The 16,395-nt window shown below is 49.6% G+C and overlaps 1 protein-coding gene across 3 annotated transcripts in view; it reads right to left on the bottom strand.

Moving 5' to 3' along the window:
- The window catches only part of HIP1 (huntingtin interacting protein 1), a 153,676-nt gene that overhangs the window by 20,669 nt on the left and 116,612 nt on the right, over positions 1-16,395 (bottom strand). For all 3 annotated transcript variants that reach the window (XM_019646862.1, XM_019646861.1, XM_019646863.1), the window contains exons 6-14: positions 13,013-13,089; positions 12,464-12,525; positions 7,381-7,521; positions 4,978-5,035; positions 2,066-2,141; positions 1,817-1,957; positions 1,448-1,545; positions 1,024-1,096; positions 156-339 (exon numbers count right to left, since the gene is read on the bottom strand). In XM_019646862.1, the coding sequence (XP_019502407.1) occupies positions 156-339; positions 1,024-1,096; positions 1,448-1,545; positions 1,817-1,957; positions 2,066-2,141; positions 4,978-5,035; positions 7,381-7,521; positions 12,464-12,525; positions 13,013-13,089 (910 nt within the window). The remainder of the gene's footprint in view (positions 1-155; positions 340-1,023; positions 1,097-1,447; positions 1,546-1,816; positions 1,958-2,065; positions 2,142-4,977; positions 5,036-7,380; positions 7,522-12,463; positions 12,526-13,012; positions 13,090-16,395) is intronic.

Consider the following 16,395-nt stretch of genomic DNA (forward strand, 5'->3'; position numbering starts at 1 on the left):
TCTCAGCAGTGCCTCACACAGGTGCTCTATCTGCCAGATTCCCAGCTGCCCGCTGACTGGTGACACGAGCTGGCTGGGGCCCTGCCACCCAGCCTCCTCCTCCGTCCTGATCTCCCCGACCCCCACCCTCACACCGACCCCCGCCAGCCTCTCACGTTCTATCTCTGTCAGGCTCCGCTGTGCCTTCTCCGTGTCCTCTCGCTTCTTCTTGAGCTCGTCCAGCTCTGCCCGTAGGAACTCGCTGTCATCGGCCGCCTGTTGCCGCAGGTGCTGCTGCTCAGCCAGCTCGGCCTCCAGCTCGCTGATGCGGCCCTTCAGCTGCAGCACCGCCCGTTGGCTCTGTGGGCGGGGCTTAGGTAACCAGGCCAATCGCTGCACGGCTCGCCAAGGGCCGGGTGTGCTGGGCGGAGCAGCATGTCCTGCCATGTTTCCAGCACCGACCACATAAACACCTAGGCTCTCCTAACAAGCCCATTCCCAAGGCCTCATGAGAGTTGAGCCTTCTGGTCATGACAAGCCACCCAACCAGCAACAACAAGGGAGGATGGCAGGGGTGTTCTGGTCCTGCTAGAGTGGTCTGGGAGCGGTGATGGACCGGCTGGAATCAGAAAGGAGAGGGTGTTCGCTTGCCCCAGTGAGTAAAAAGCCCTGAGTCTGAGGGGCAGGCATATTTATAGCACCAGACATTGCAAACAGCCATCAGAGTTACAAATCAAACCTCCTTCTTGCCATGTTAGAATAGGTCTTCACCACTGCTTCACAGCCAGTTGGTGATCATGGTTATCTCCAAGGGACATTATCACAGAGACAATGAAACTTGGCTTCAATGACATTCTCAAAGCAAGTACAATGGAAATACATTACGATCGAGACCATGGGAAGACAGATTCCTCTGGCTTTGGCATTTTTACTAATTAACCCCCCTTAAGATGTGGTCCAACAAGTATGTCTGTGAAGCATATTTAATATTAAAATCTGTCCTGTTATGGTGAAGCCCAGAAGCAAATCAGAGCCCGTTCCTACCTCAGTCTTCATGTTTTCCAGCTGTGCCTTCAGCCCACTGATCTCTCGGTACAATTGATCAATTAAGTGATCCCTGGGAAAAGAAGACAACAAGTTTGCTTCCACTGTGCTTCTACTCCCTCTCATTTTAAATGGAAGCTGGAAGGTCGGGGTGGAAGTTAAAAGCTGCTGTTAATCTGGGGACAGTTCTTTGAAATTCCATAAATGATACCCTAAGACTGTCAGTGTTACCAGATACTAATCTAACAACCACAGGTCCACAGTTATCTCAGCATCGTTTGATTTTCCTTTGAGATTAAACGGGCCAATATTTGAGGGTCAAGATAGTTCTCTAAGAAGCCCAAGCGTCATTAAGAATTCCTCTTTGGTTAGGTGTGATGAACTTAGGTTCTGCTCCACCTGCATTAACCCAGCTCGGACTCACTTCTCATCCTTGTTCACACCGTTTTGACTGTTGAAATTGAAGGGATCACTGCTGAAGGAGCTGCCAAAGATGTCATCAAACTTGTTGTCAAATAAATTCTGTGGTGACCAAAACGGATTAGAACAAAGTTAGAAATCCAGAGAATTCTGGGAGGGGGTGAAATGAGTGAATAAGAATGGACCCTCTCTTAATTTGTTTCAAACCAATTTATGTTCCCTCCTAGGGACCATGGGGCAGGGAGCTCAGTCTAGGTTACAGGTTAGGTTAGAAGGTGGCCAAACCTGGTTAGAACCAATGTGGCCTGGCTAGAGCCTCTCCTGTCCTCTCCCCTACACTTGGGGGTAACGGGAAGGGCTAAGTGGCCCTCACCTGCTGGGAGGCATCCATGTCCATGAGGTCATCCTTCTCTAAGACTGGCTCGCTGTCAGGGGATGAGGCCTCGGCTGGAATGACCACCACAGGGCTGATGTGTTCTGACAAGGCGGAGGCTCGTAGGAAGTTGGGTGGGTTCTGAAGAAGGACGACACATCCTCAAACTGTGTCACTCACCAGACCTGCCAGCCTCTAAGAGCATACCCTGGCCTCGGCAGCCCCCAGGGTATGACTGGGCATACTTACCTCTGGCAGCTGAGGGATCTGAATGAGCCGCTTAAAGTACTGAAGGTTGCTGGAGCGGTAGAACAGATCTTTCAACCTAGGGATGGAGAAGAGCCTGAGGGGGCTGGGGGCCTTCACCAGCCCCAGGGTGGGGACAGTGCAACCGCCTGCTTTCCTCCTGCCTGCCCAGCCCAAAGGCACAGGCTGTCAAGGAGATGGCCTCCATGGTGCTGGAACTCAATTATGATGCTATAGAGAAAGTATTTATAGCCAGTGCTCACTTATCTGTGGGCGAGGAAAGAGTAATTCAAACTACAAAATCATTCGGAAGTGTAGATGACCCAAAACTAATTTCTACATCAATGAGAATATATGTAAATGTTTGGCAGATGTATCTTCCTAGGAATGTTTGGCTTAGAGTAACATTAAAATAAATTTACTTTCCCTGAGGATAAACCAACTAACCACAGGAAAAGGGAAGGGGATTTAATGACTAAGGTAGATCTCTTTTTAATTCCCCTTGTGTCAGAGCTATTTGTTATCTCCCCAATTAGACTAGAAGCTTCTAGAGGGTAGAGACTGGGCCCTGCTGATGGAGGTTTACTACAGTACCAGCCTAGAGGAATTAGTCAACAAGTACTCATTGGACAAAAACTATTGGGTTGTCGAAAAGTCATGACGTATTTTTCTATGTTTTTCGTTGCAAAAATGTGTCATGACTCTTCCGACAACCCAATATTTCTACTGTGTCCTAATCTTGGATGAATATGGGACTGAAGAAACCAATTTTTTTTCTCCTTCAAATCTCCATTTTGAATTTAAACATTGAAGGCCAAGAAAGCTGAGCTCGCCAGACACATTTTCTGAAATAAAAGAGGGTCATGGATCTCAGCACCCTTTCTCTGCAACACAGAATTTTCTCCAGCTTAGCCCCATAAGCTAAACCCCTGGGGTCTCACGATAGCCCTTTCAACCTCAAGGTTAGGACAGTCCCTGTGATGTCATTGCCGCTTTCCCAGAATTAGAGGACAGTGACGCCTCAGAGAACCACCGTGCCTGTTGGGAGAGAAGGGAGATAGCTACTCACGGGAGATATTTTCATAAGCTAGAAAAAAATTAAAGGCAATAAATTCACCAGATCACACGTCCCCCTCCTTCTGGGCTGGAGCCAACAGTAATAGGCTCTGCTGCTTTCAAAAGCTACTGGAATTTAACATTCCAGGAAATCAACCCCAGGGCCTGTCTCCTAGGATTTAATAAGTCATTTATTATAGAATAAACATACAAATCTTTTCAAATGGAACAAGGAAACCAGGAGGTTAGTACAACCCTAAACTTGCCCTCTGATTGCTGCTCGGGAACCAGCAGGAGAAGCCTAAGATTGGGATTTGGGACCTATGCTTTCCCCATTGTCAAGGACGAAGAAATTAACAGGAAAAACAAGAGGGTCAAAATAAACCCTGCTAAGCTATGACTCCCTTCTCGGCTCCCTCAGTTCTCTTCTCTCCCACTCTATTCTTGCCCCTCTTCTTGGGCACACTTAATTGAAAGATGAGCGGTACTTTTTCATCTAGCCACCAGTTTCCTTTCCCAAATGCACCAGAGTCATTTGCCCCTCAGTCAGACAAGCTCTGCCTCTTCTAGACGAGATAGCTGGCTTATTAGCTCATTAATCCATTCAAATATTTATTGAACACTATAGGCTTAATTGACTGCTATGTGTCAGGTCCTAGGAATATAAGACAAGACAGTCAAATGGAAATAAAATTGTGCTAAGAACTATGAAGAAAGTAAATAGGGTGCTGTGAGAAAGAATGAGGGTGAGTGGGGTGGGGTTGGAAGATCAGGAGATGGGGAAGAAGGCCCAATTCAAATCAGGTGGCCAGAGACTGCGTTTGTGGAAGAGAAGTGAGGTGACCAAAGATGACCTGGGGCTGGCCAGCCTGGGAGGGAGAAGAGCATCCTCAGGAGAGGGACCGGCAAGCGTGACGGCCCTGAGGGAGGGACGTGCTGAGTCTGTTCCAGGAACTAGATGAGGACCCCGTGTGGCTGAAGCACTATGAGCTCTGGAGACCAGGTCATAGATGGCAGGCAGGGGTCAGCTCACGCAGGGCCTTGACCACGGAGAAGAGCTTGGCTTTTATTCTCAGCGTAATCAGAAGCCATTGAAAGGTTTTGAGCAAGGGATTTACATTTTTACAAGGTTGTACTAACTGCTGGGTGAGGATAGGACAGTGGGGCGGAGTGGAACTCCGGGGCATCCTGTCAACATTGTTATTGTTGGCAACATTGGCGGTCCAGGCAGACAGCAATGGTAGCTGAAGAGATGGGAGGAGACATGACTGGAACCAAGAAATATTTGTAGAGTATCAACTGAACCCAAGGATGGATTGGAGGTGGGGGACGAGGACAATGGTGAGAACCAGACCTCTGGCCTAATTGGACGGTGGTCGCAGTATTTACTGAGATAGAAAAGACCAGTGAGGAAAAGGTTCCTGGAAGAAAACCTAGAGTTCAGTGTGAGATTTAAGTCTGGTGTAGAGATGTCAAACAGACAATTGGGTACGTGAGAGTGGGATTCGGCGGTAAGGTTCCACTAGAGATACATACTTGGGAGTTGTCAGCATGTACATGGTCTAAGACCATGAGAGCTTGGGGAGAAGAAAACGTGAAGAGGATGAAGCCCTGGGCATGAAGCAGGTGATGACTGAATCGATGGGCTCACCTTCTTCTGTGTGCTTCTGTGGGATTAGAGAACCAAGACCCGGCCACTGGTAGGTTTGCCACCCTCCTGGCTACTTTCCTTCACTTTTTGCTGTAAAGTGCAGATACCCTCATCTCTCAATTATTTTAAAGCAAATGCTCTTGCATGGATTAATGGATTTTATGGCACTTTCTGATTGGCCTTCATGTCTATCACTGAAGCCACTTACTTTGTGAACTGCTCCATGAAACGGTCCCGGTGGCCTTGCAAGGTGTCGGCTGGGAGACCTGGGAGAAATTGGAAGAGTGAGAAGAGGAGGGCCAAGGGGGCAGGCAGGCGACAGCGGGGCTCTGGAGGGAGGGGACCATCCATCTGGGGCCTGGGGCCAGCTCTGCCACTGGGCATTCCTGACCGAAAGCTTCCCCAGGACTGGTAGCCAAGGGGGCCCAACAGGAGTAGGAGAGAATCTGGGGGTGCTTATCCTCCAAATCTTTCCTTCTGTTTGCTTCTGGAGTGCAAGCCATGCTGGGCACAGTGGACGGAAGTTGTGTCCCTGACCACAGAAGAAGCAATGGTGACCTGGCTAAGCATTAGGGTGACTACAGCAGGTCCCTGGGTGAGGCCCACTGCAGACATCAGTCTGGAAGAAATCCACAGAACCTGCCTGAGAGGCTAAAACCATGGGACCAAGGCTTGGGGGATCTAGGTCCAGTTGCCACTTGGTCACTTCTAACTCTGTGATGTGGGACCAGCAGCAGCCTCCTAGGTCCAGCCTCCTCCTGGGCGGGTTCTCTAAGGTCCTTTCACCTCACAGATTGTGTGACTCAGAGTATTTCAGCTAGAGCACAACTCAAAACAAAGATCCTTTTAGTTTTTTGTTTCATTTTTTAAATTTAAATCTTAGTTATTTTTGAATAGCTGACACATTCATTTGATGTACAGAGGTAGTACATGTATAAGGTGTGCTAATTCGAAATGGCAAAAGTGTACAGCAGGTGACAATGGCACTTTGCCTCAGTGATATTTCTCACAAGAACCCTTAACTCCAGTCCAGGCATGAGAAAAGCACTGCACAGACTCAAATTGAGGGACATTCTCCAAGATATCTGACCAGGACTCCTCAAAACTGTCAAGGTCATCATAAATAAGTATAAGAAACAGTTATAATAAGAGGAGCCCGACTGAATGTAATGTGGGATCCTGGGGCGGAAAAAGGACATTAGGTAAAAACTAAGGAAACCTGAATGAAGAATGAACTTTAGTTAATAATAAAATAACAATATCGGTGGATTAGTTGAGACAAATGTATCATATTAATGTAAGATGGTAACAACAGGGGAAACTGGGTTGGGGTATATGGGGACTCTTTGAACTATCTGCAACTTTTCTGTAGATCTAAACTATTCTAAAATAAAACATTTATTTTTAGAAAAAAATATACTGTATGGAGTGTCTGTCCCTCCCACCCTTCCCCCAAGCCACACAGTTCTCCTTCCCAGAGGCAATCAGTGTATTGTTTTGCTTTTAAAGAAGGCCTTTAAACCCAAATACGCACTTAATTGGCTGCCTCTTCTCATAACTTACCACTTTATAAGGGAGTGGGGAGGTTCTAGTGGGCAACTGGGTTCCCTAGCACCTTAGAAACAATGATAAGCTCATCTGTATTCAGAGCCTCTAAGTAACTGACTGCCTTCTTCTCTTGGAATTTAGTCTAATCTCTGATCCCTTCAGGTATGCCCACCTGCTCCAAAGCCCTTCTAACACCTGAGCATTGAATTCAAACCTCTCTTCCACGAAACCCTCCTGGATTCCAAGTGATGCTGCCTCCCTAACCCCGTCTAAGTAACCAGATCCACTCCTTGTCAGTGGCCACAGCTCCAGAGCATCCCTTGTCCAAGAATTCTAAAAGAAAACCTTGCTAATATCCACTCATGTATTGATTTTTCTTGGTTTCCTATCACCCACACCCTCTGTATGTGTATATCCTTCATGGTGGCCACCTTGGAGTGTGGCCCAGGCACCACCCACAACACATTTATCTGGGATATAGTTTAACAATGCAGACCCGGAACCCACAAGACTGATGAATGCAGACCCTGTGGGAGCAGGACCCACACACATCGTTTTAAGCAAGCACATAGAAGTATAAGATCTTTTGCAGGACCAGTATTTCCCAAATAGATTCGGCAAAAGCATCCCAGAAATCTGTGGCTAGGTAACAGACAGCCCTCTGTTTACTGGAGAAGTTCTGTTTAATATTTTATATTTCTCCACAGAATTCCATTTGTACAGAGAGACTGTGCTGATGAACCCTTTGGAAAGCACAGCATTTGCTGCTGTGGGTCTGGGCCAGGACTGTCATCATTTGTGTGGTTCTTAGAATACACGACATGTAAAACTAGAAGTGGAGGGAGAGGACCATCCTGGGACACCACCATGGCAAGCCGGGTCCTTCATTGGGCCCACCAAAGATTGTGCCCTGCTCTCCTCACGACAGCTGGGCGCTCCAGAGCTTTTGGGGACAGGAGCCGAAAGCCCGGGACACTGAGGAGCTGCATTTCTCCAGGGCACCCTCAAGTTGAGACCCTCCTTCCGGCCACAAGCTCAGAGAAGATCTGGCTGGTGTACTCACAGGAATGGAGTTTGAAGAGAAGCTTGACGGTATAATCGTAGAGATGACTGCAGTCCAATATGACCTGGATCAGCGGGGCGAGGCGGCACTGCCCCGCTGTCGTCACTGACACGGAGCGGGACATGTCCAGGGAGTTGAACACTAGGGAATAAAAGGGGCAGAGAGGCCATGGAGCTGGACACTATAGATGACCTTCTCCGAGGGGCAGAAGGCAGGGCTCTCACACACACCAAGGACCTAGTCCATGCAGACACTGTCTCATTTAATGAACCCAGAACGGCTCCTACAGGTACTCCGCTACACAGGTGAGTAAACTGAAGGTTAAGTGACTTGAAAGGGGTCACAAAGTCAAGACGTGGTTTTGATGAGAGGGGGTGAGTTAAAAGACAGTGCCCGCGTGGCCAGCAGTGGCTGGACCAGGAGCCTGTGTTCCTGTCAGCCAAGGTGCGACAGGTGACATGAACAGGTGAACTCTGCTCTTGTACACGCACAGGCCTGCAGAAGTCCAGGTGGAGACCTACCCATAGCCTGGGGAACACCCAGATGAGGGGAATCCCTTCCTTCTTGTCTTTGAGGAAGCTTCGTGGCCTCTGCCCCGGGCTGATCAGAAAGACTGAACACATCATTTTTTAGAGTTTCTGATTTAATGGGGAGATGAGCACTTTTTCAAAGGGAAGCCCTCAGTTTTATGGGTAATTAGAATTTCAGGATTGAAAGGGGCTGCTGAGATAGCCAGTCCAGCCCTTCCTCTCATCGGATGGTAACCCTGACCTTGAGAAGCACCCACTCTGGTGGTAGCAATAGTTAACATGTGGGGAAAATACCAAATATTAATGAGAACACAAGGAAGGGACTAAGTCAGCCTTGGCTTCTTGGTGGCTTGCCACAGGGTTGCTGGGACAGCAAATGGAGGAAATGTGTAGGGGCCCTGGGTGGATGACTGGAGAGCCTGCAAGGACCAAGGCCAGGGGCTGGGGGGGGGATGACCATCAGGACCAAAAGCTGACGGAGGTCGTTGGGGGAGCAGGTCAACAGAAGTACTGCCCTCCACTCTCCCAAGCTCCAGGGACCAGTTGCTCCCTCAGTGTCTTGTTCCAGAGAGCCCCTCCACCTTAACCCCCTGCCTCTTAATCCTAAACCACGCAATTCGATGCTTGGCTGTAGACCCTTAGCGAACACCACTGGCCAGGTCCGGTTTCCTGCCTGCAGCGGCTGTCCACCACCTCCAGAAATGCCACATGTGGCTAGCTGGCAACGAAAGACTTCTGCAGTCCTTCAGCGAGTGGGACTGCCCCAGAGGAAAGCCCGGAGCTGCTGTGCCCGGCATTCCCTGACTGCACTAGTCCCTGCTCACTGACTCAGTCTGGCAGCTGGGAAAAAAAAAAAAAAATCCCAAATGGTTCTAATTAAAAGGCAGCAGGCTTTCTTCTTGACACAAATTAAAAGCAGCTGTCACTGCAAGGCGGCCATCCCCAAGTCTACTGGCTTCCTTAGGCTCCACTCTGGCAAAAAATCAAATTGCTCCATCGCCTGGCCTGCTGCTTTCCAGGAATGCCCCTTGGCATCCAGTAACATGCAGAGCAGTGTGACCATGGACAAGTGACTCAACCTCTCTGTCTCCATATGCTTTTCTGTAAAATGCAGATGGTTCTAATAGCACATACCTCATAAGGGCCTTGTAAGAATTAAATGAAAATGTTGTATAAAGTGTGTGGCATTGTGCAGTGGTTCTCAACTTTGGCTTTGAGACTGATTAGAATCACCTGGGGAAATTTAAAAGCTAATGTCTGCCTTTAACTCCCGCATACTCCCTACTCTGCTTTAATTGGTCTGGGGTAGGATGGGGCATCAGTAGGTTTCAAAAGCCCCCCAGGTGATTCTACTATGCAGCCAGGGTTGAAAGCTGTATTTCCTAGCTCAGTGGTTCTCAAACCTTAGCACGTGTCAAAATCGCTGGGGAGCACTGTCCAGTGACGATGGAGTGTTCGATATGCTAGCCACATATGGCTAGGGAGTGCCTGAAATATGGCAAGTGAGCTGAGGACCTGACTTTTTAATGTTATTTAATTTAATTAATTTCAATAGTCACACATGGCTAGTGGCTGCCATATTAGACAGTGCAAACCTGGGGGCCTTGTTAAAACACTGATTGCTAGGCCACACCCCCAGAGATTCTGACTCAGTGTCTGGGGTGGGACCCAAGCATTTGCTTTTCGAACAAGTTCTCAGGTGATGCTGATCTGCTGATCCAGGGACCACACTTTGAGAACCACTGCCAGTGCTCAGATGTTAACTGGAATTGGCCCATGTTTCCCACAGCTGAAAGCCAGTGGCACCCTTGCAAGGGTACGGGTTGGAACCTTGGAGGGTCACAGACTAGGACTCAGAAGCTGGAAAGACTTCTTCCAACAGCAGCCCTCGTGATTTTTGGGTCACACCATAGGTGACTGGGGGAGGGAAAGTTGTGGGGGAGACATGTAAAAGAGGGCTCTTGATTCTAAATCAGGGCTCTTTCAGGGATGAGAAAGCCTCTGCCATGTACCATGAAGGGGTTTGTGCCCAGACTCAGGTAACTCTCCTCTAGAAAACTCTAAGTAGCTAATTTACCCAGATGACCCCAGAGCATTCAGCTGGATATTGACACCATTTTATCTGTTCACCTGCTGTTGCTTCACTGCTGCTCATCTAAGGCAAGCATCCCTGAACTTTGTGGTTGAGCGCTTTCTATAGACCAGGGACTAGGCTAGAACGGAGATGAGCAGGGCCTGGCTCCTGATTCTGAGGAGAAGCTCAGCATCTAGTGGTAATAATACAAGTGAACAACGCAGGTAAAAACAGAGCCAGGGGCCGGCCGAGTGGCGCGATGGTTAAGAACGGGCTTGGGACGCCAGGGGACCCCGGTTTGGATCCCACATATGAAGGCCAGTGATGCTGCCCTCTACAGCTAAGATGCTGAACAACAGCTCAACCTGGAGCTGGGCTGCTGTGAGTCACTGGCGACAGCGTAGGCTGCAGCCCCTTTGGCAGTGGGTTGCCATGGGCTATCGTGTGTAGCCAGCAGCCAGCGTGAGCGGCCAGCAGCCGCTGTGAGCGGCCATCCAGAAGCCGGCGACTGATGTGCCTCGCCCGGGAAGAGTGCAATGATGGTGCCAACTTGGACCAGTGAAGCAACGCCCTCCACAACTAAACTGAAGAACAAAACGACAGCAACTTGTCTGTTCCCCTTCCCCAATTCCCCAGCGCTGTTCCCATCCCCCCAATTCCCCAATAAAAAAAACAAAACAGAGCCAGGAATCATGGGAGCTGGGAACAAGCTGGCCACCTGGGGTGGGGCTTTTTCATATACACGTACCATTCTCCCAGCCACCTCATGTCTTGCTGGGTGTCATCAGTTTGACTCCAAACCTCAGCTGACTCCAACAGCCCATCAGGGGCTGGAAGGGATAGCCGAAAGGCTGAAACATTTGCCGTGTTTTCCCCAACCACTGCCACAGGGGCAGACTCCCAAGAAAGGCCAGAGCTGTTGGGGAGAGCTTGGGTCAGCTGAGTGGCAACTTCAAGATTGGACTCTCCCAAGAATGACAATTCCTAGAATATTTCTCATACCTGCATTCAGATTTAGCACATCTAAAGCTGAATGTCAATGAATTCTGACTTATCCACACAGGTCCTTCCCACCTAAAGCCAAATAACTGAGAGCTAAGCACAACAATGTGTAGTTGTTGTCTACTTTTATGCAAACATTTCCAGTACATTAAAAACAAAACAAAATAGGGGTGGCCAGTTAGCTCAGTTGGTTAGAGCTAACCAAGGTTTCCAGTTTGATCCTCGTATGGGCCACTGTGAGCTGCACCCTCCTTAATAATAATAATAATAATAATAATAATAATAATAATAATAATGCCTCTACACCATTTCTCTGACCTTACTGGGAATGCCTTAGAGCAAGCAGGGACTATGTTTTATTTCATGTTTACTTCTCTACTGACTTTTGTATAAGGTCCTGTTCAGATAGGTCGCTTAGGACGAATGACTTATTTCTCCTATCAACCACAGTTTCCAACTATTTCTGGTATTCCTCTTACCACATCCTGCACTGAGCTGATTGGTCAAAGTAGTAAGAAATTTGCCGCCCCCATCACAGGCCTGGTATAGCGCTGGAACATTAACAGGCCAGTTTTAAGTATTTGCTACACAGATAAACATGCTGGAAAAAGTGCAATTTAGGGTGAGAGAGTTTCTGTCTTTCATGAGAGTCAAAGCCCCAAGAGCAGGCCCTGCACGTCCAAATGCTGAGAAGATTGCCAAGCGTGTGTACAAATATTGGCGGTTTGGAACACACTTTCACAGAGTTGGACACTTGTGGAACATCGTGGACTCTTAGAAAGCGGGCTCTTCTGTTCCCCCAAGAAAGAAGGGGGAGCCATGCTGGGAGATGTGGGGAAGAGAGGACACAGAAGAGAAGAGAACTGGCTCCTTTCTTTCAGTCTTTTCATGAAAGTGTTAAGGACTGAGGGTCTGGAGGCGCCAGAGCTCTCAGCAGGAGGGAGCCCAGAAGTGCTCCGTGGCTGGGGAAATAGGACTTTGTGGGCTTCTCATGTGGACTCGGGTAGCCACTCAACCAGCCTTCTCCCCGGCTACCGACCAAATAGCATACAGCAGGCCTTCTTCCTGAGCAGAAATTCAGCCCGAGTACCAGACCACCTGAGGAGCAGATAGGGCTGGGCCAAAGGACCAGCCAGTGTTGGGGCTACAGTCCGAGGGCTGTCAAAGAGGGTGGACCTGTCTTTGGGCTGTTGGAGGCCTGGCCTTTAGCGGGGAAGCCAGCAGGGTGGAGAGCGTGGTCTTTCTGCTCAGATATGACAGCCCTACCTCTGAAAATGCCCAAAAGCTTCAGCCCCTCCCTGCACAAGAGATGGAGGGAGCAGAGACAGGGTGTGGCCTGCAGTCTCCATTTTCCTGGGCCTGTGCTGCACAGCTTGTAGGGAGAGGGGGGTTAGGCTGGCCGGTCCCAGCAGGGAACAAGGCTGGGAATTAGGCAGTTCCCATAAGAGCCCGGGCCAGATGAGAGGGAGAGACTCACCAGTTTGGAAGAGGTTAAGTTCACACTCCAGATAGTCGAACATCTCCACTGTTAGCTGGAAACTGGACCGAAGAGGAAAGAGAGCTTATACTCCACAGCTTGAGGCCAGTACCTGTTCCTTCCCCCAAGCTCTGTTATTGCTTCAACCCCCAATGCACACATGCATGTACGCAAACACATGAGCACATGTGTATGCGTGCGCGCGCATACACACACACACACACACACACACACACACACACACACACACACACTCACACACCAGCTCCAATTCTCAGCACCCATCTAAGTCCGTAATAAGGCCATTTGAAGATCAAGCAGGGCGAATTCACCAAAGGGCAGGTACCACACTGGGTTGGGAGAATGGAAGGGAACAAGGAACAGAGAGTGTGAGATGGCCTGGAAGGGTTCTGGATGAGGCACCAGCAGTAAGTGGCCCTGAGGTGAAGTCACCCACCCCAGTCCCTGCCCCACCATCTGACCCTCTGTGACCCTAATGGAAAGTGATAAGATTCTACAAAAGCTTTCTTCCAGAGGACATCCACTTACAAGTTGTTAACGTCACTCTCTCCAGCCTCATCCAGCTGCCGATCACTCATCTGAAGGTTGCCTGGGAACCTGGGATTCTGGAAAGGAAGAAGAGGAAAGGAGGTCAGAACAGAGCACCTCGAGCTCTCCATACAGCCGAGCTAAGTCAACATCAAAGAAGTGTACACTGAGCACGGGCAGCAGCAGGCCTGATTCTGCTTGTGTGGCATGTACAGTTTGTACCTACACTCTTCCTGGTAATGGTGTCAGGGTACAACCTCACACACACACCCTTTGACTGGCTCACAGCAAAGAGCATCCACTACCCATCGTTGGAGGTGAAGCCCCCATTCCATGCCTGGGAGCCAGAAGAGGGTCCCCCCTACCAATTTGGGCCCCAGGACATTCTTCTAAAGATGCTCTTCCATGTTGCAATGATACCCATGCTCTGAGAGTGGTGGGCCTTCAACCGGCCGTAAGTGCAGCATTTGTTATCCCCAGTATGTTCTGAATCCTATTCAGCTTCCCACTGTCCTTTGGCCATTTCCCAAAGCTGCTGTTGTGGGTTCAGGGAAGGAAACCCATTCTCATGTGAGATTCCACAAAACATAATTCATAAAATAAACTTGAAGGTAGGAAAATATTACATCATGCACCCCCAAAGTCAGGAGAAATTATTTGGTATCATCCATCACTGAGAAGTAGCTGCACCACTTTATCCTCCTCAGTGTGGCCCGTCTGCGGCAGACGGAACACAAGGCCAAGGCAAAAGTGGAGGTGAGCACAGGGAGACGGATGGTCAGTGCAGCAAGAGGGGGTGCTGAACGCCACTGTGAACATTTTAGGCTCTGAAGACAGAAACCTTCCACTCTGGCCCCTCTCTCTCTGGTGCAACACGCTGCCCTCTGCCCTTGCCCACCTCCTGCCCTCAGGCTCACCGCAGGCTCCTCTGTCTCAGAGATGGCCGGTTCCTTATCGCCCCCTTCTAGCTGGACTTACATTCTCTCAGTTTGGAAATTATGGTGACCTGAGCCCCTGCTCCCAGGCCCTCACCTTTCTTGCTGCCTGTCCTTCCACCTGTTCAACCGGGTGAGCCTGGCTCTTTGTCACATTCCCTGTGCCTCGTACCAGCTGCCAAAAGTCCCTGGAGAAGGACTGAGAGCTGGAGTCACTATTAAATCCTGCTCTTAGTGCCTCATCACAATCCTTGCTACTCCCTAGATGGGTCGCCTTCCCATCAACAGCTGTCCCGCTCTCAAACCGGGTACCCGGCAGGAGCCATCCCCCCAGCACACGTCCCTCTTCTTACGTTGGTGACTCCCTCAGCAACCCTGCTCCACACGTGCCCAGCTGTCCTTCCGTTCCTCCAGCTTCAACAGAGGAGGGCTGCCTCTTCCTTGACTCAGGATCAGTCCCTCCTGTGTCTACTGGATCTGACCCAGGTTCTGTGTATTTTCTCACTCATCCAACAAATGCTGATTGAGCACCTGTTCTAAGCTGGGCCGCTCATAGGACACAAGGAGACACGCATGCCTGTCCTCTGTCCTCTCGGAGCCCACAGAGCCCCACTGCACCTCCCGACACTTTCAAGACTCCCAAGTCTTTCCTGTGGTCCCATATCCCCTTCTAGCTGTTGCCCCCTCTCTCCTCCCTTTCCTGCTAATCTTCAGGAAGCTCCACCCCTTGTCTGTCCAACAGATAAGTGTCCTAATTGGCTCTCACCATCAAGCACGCTGACAGCCTGGCTCCCCATGTGCACCCTCCACACTGCGACAGGGATGGTCTCGAGCACCCGCCCAGTTGCCCCCTGCTCTCCACCCTGCCCGTTTCAATGTGGATCTACTGCTAGTTCCGCACAAACACCAAAGTGCCCTGGGCCTCATGCTCTATGTTTCCAGCCGATTCCTCTGCTTGCCCACCCCGCCCTTCCTCATTGGCTCTCTCCCCTCTACCGGCTCTGTGGCAAACAGGCCTGGGGGAAGGGTGAGTGTATTCTGAAGGTGGGGAGAGCTGTGAACTGTGGGCCCAGAGGGCAGACTGTGGCAGACTGTATTTCCCAAAGATTGCTGCCACAACATATGCCATTTGAAATGTTCTATTTACAAAGAAACTTTGACATTCCCCCCCTTGAATGGTATGGTCTCTGTCCCCTCTGTTTGAATCTAGAGACCTCTGTGATGGCCTCAGCCTATACAGCACAGTGGGAGGGATGCTTTGTGGCTTCTGAGGCTAGGCCTTAAAAAATGCCATGCCCTTCACCTTGTGTCCTTGGGAAACTTCACCAGGCTGCGAGGAAACTCTGACCAGCCCTGAAGTTTCATGAAGAGAGCAATGCTGGGCTAGCCCTGCACGATTGTAGTTTCAGCCAGCATCTGACTGCAACTGTGTGAGACCCCCACCCAGCACTGCCAGGTCAAGCCCTTCCAGAACTCCTGACCAACAGAAAGTGTGAGAGATAATAAAGGATTATTGCTGTTGCAAGCCACTAAGTTTTGGGGTGATATGTTAGGCAGCACAGGTAACTGTCACATCCTATGACTGAACTCAGGTGTCGCTGCCTCTGAGAAGCAGCCTACCTGGTTGTCTGGGTCTGGGCTAGACTCCTGCTTACATGCTTTCGTATCCCCATCGGATTCAGTTCTCCTCCTTACTACACTATCTTCTCTCCCTATACTACTTCTCTTCCAACCAAACTACGGCTCCTGAAGGCAGGGGCAAAGTCGACTCACCTTTCTCTCTCCAGAGCCTACCTAGTTCTGGCCACTGGCAGGCACTCCATGCGACATGAGGGGAGGTAAAGGAGGCCACTGGGCAGCATGGGCTGTAGTGTCATACAGGCCTGGGTTCAAATCTCCACCTCCCCACTGAGGAGCTGTGTGACTCAGGCAATGGGACTCAACCACTCTCTGAATTTCAAACTCCTAGGATATAATAATACCTACCTAATGGGGTTGTTGAGAGGATTAAGAGATGTACAGAAAAGGTTTAATAGAGTAGGATGGTTTCAATGAACCAAAGCTACCCCTCAAGTTCATAAAAGGTAATGGAGACAAAAGACACTCAATTATGTTACTTCCTCTTAAATTTTCTCCTTCTCCCTTTCCGCTGCCAGCTTCCTAATTCAGGCCATTTTCTCTTTCACCTGACACCATTCTTCCCCACCACCTATTCACACCACACCCATCCTTCCAAGTCCACTTCAAGCCCCACTTCCTTCATCTTGCCCTTTCAGGCACCACAACCCTCTGTCATTTCCAAACTGGCACGTCTCCACAGGCACACATAACTGCTTTGCACTATACACGGCTATTGCAAATATGTAAGCCTTCTCGTCCCACTGAATCTGTAAATTCCTAAAATGCAGACCTTCTTACTTATTCTTAGATGCCACCTGGTACTGAGCA

The sequence above is a fragment of the Hipposideros armiger genome, unplaced genomic scaffold (assembly GCF_001890085.2).
Source record: "Hipposideros armiger isolate ML-2016 unplaced genomic scaffold, ASM189008v1 scaffold_107, whole genome shotgun sequence".
Lineage (NCBI taxonomy): Eukaryota > Metazoa > Chordata > Mammalia > Chiroptera > Hipposideridae > Hipposideros > Hipposideros armiger.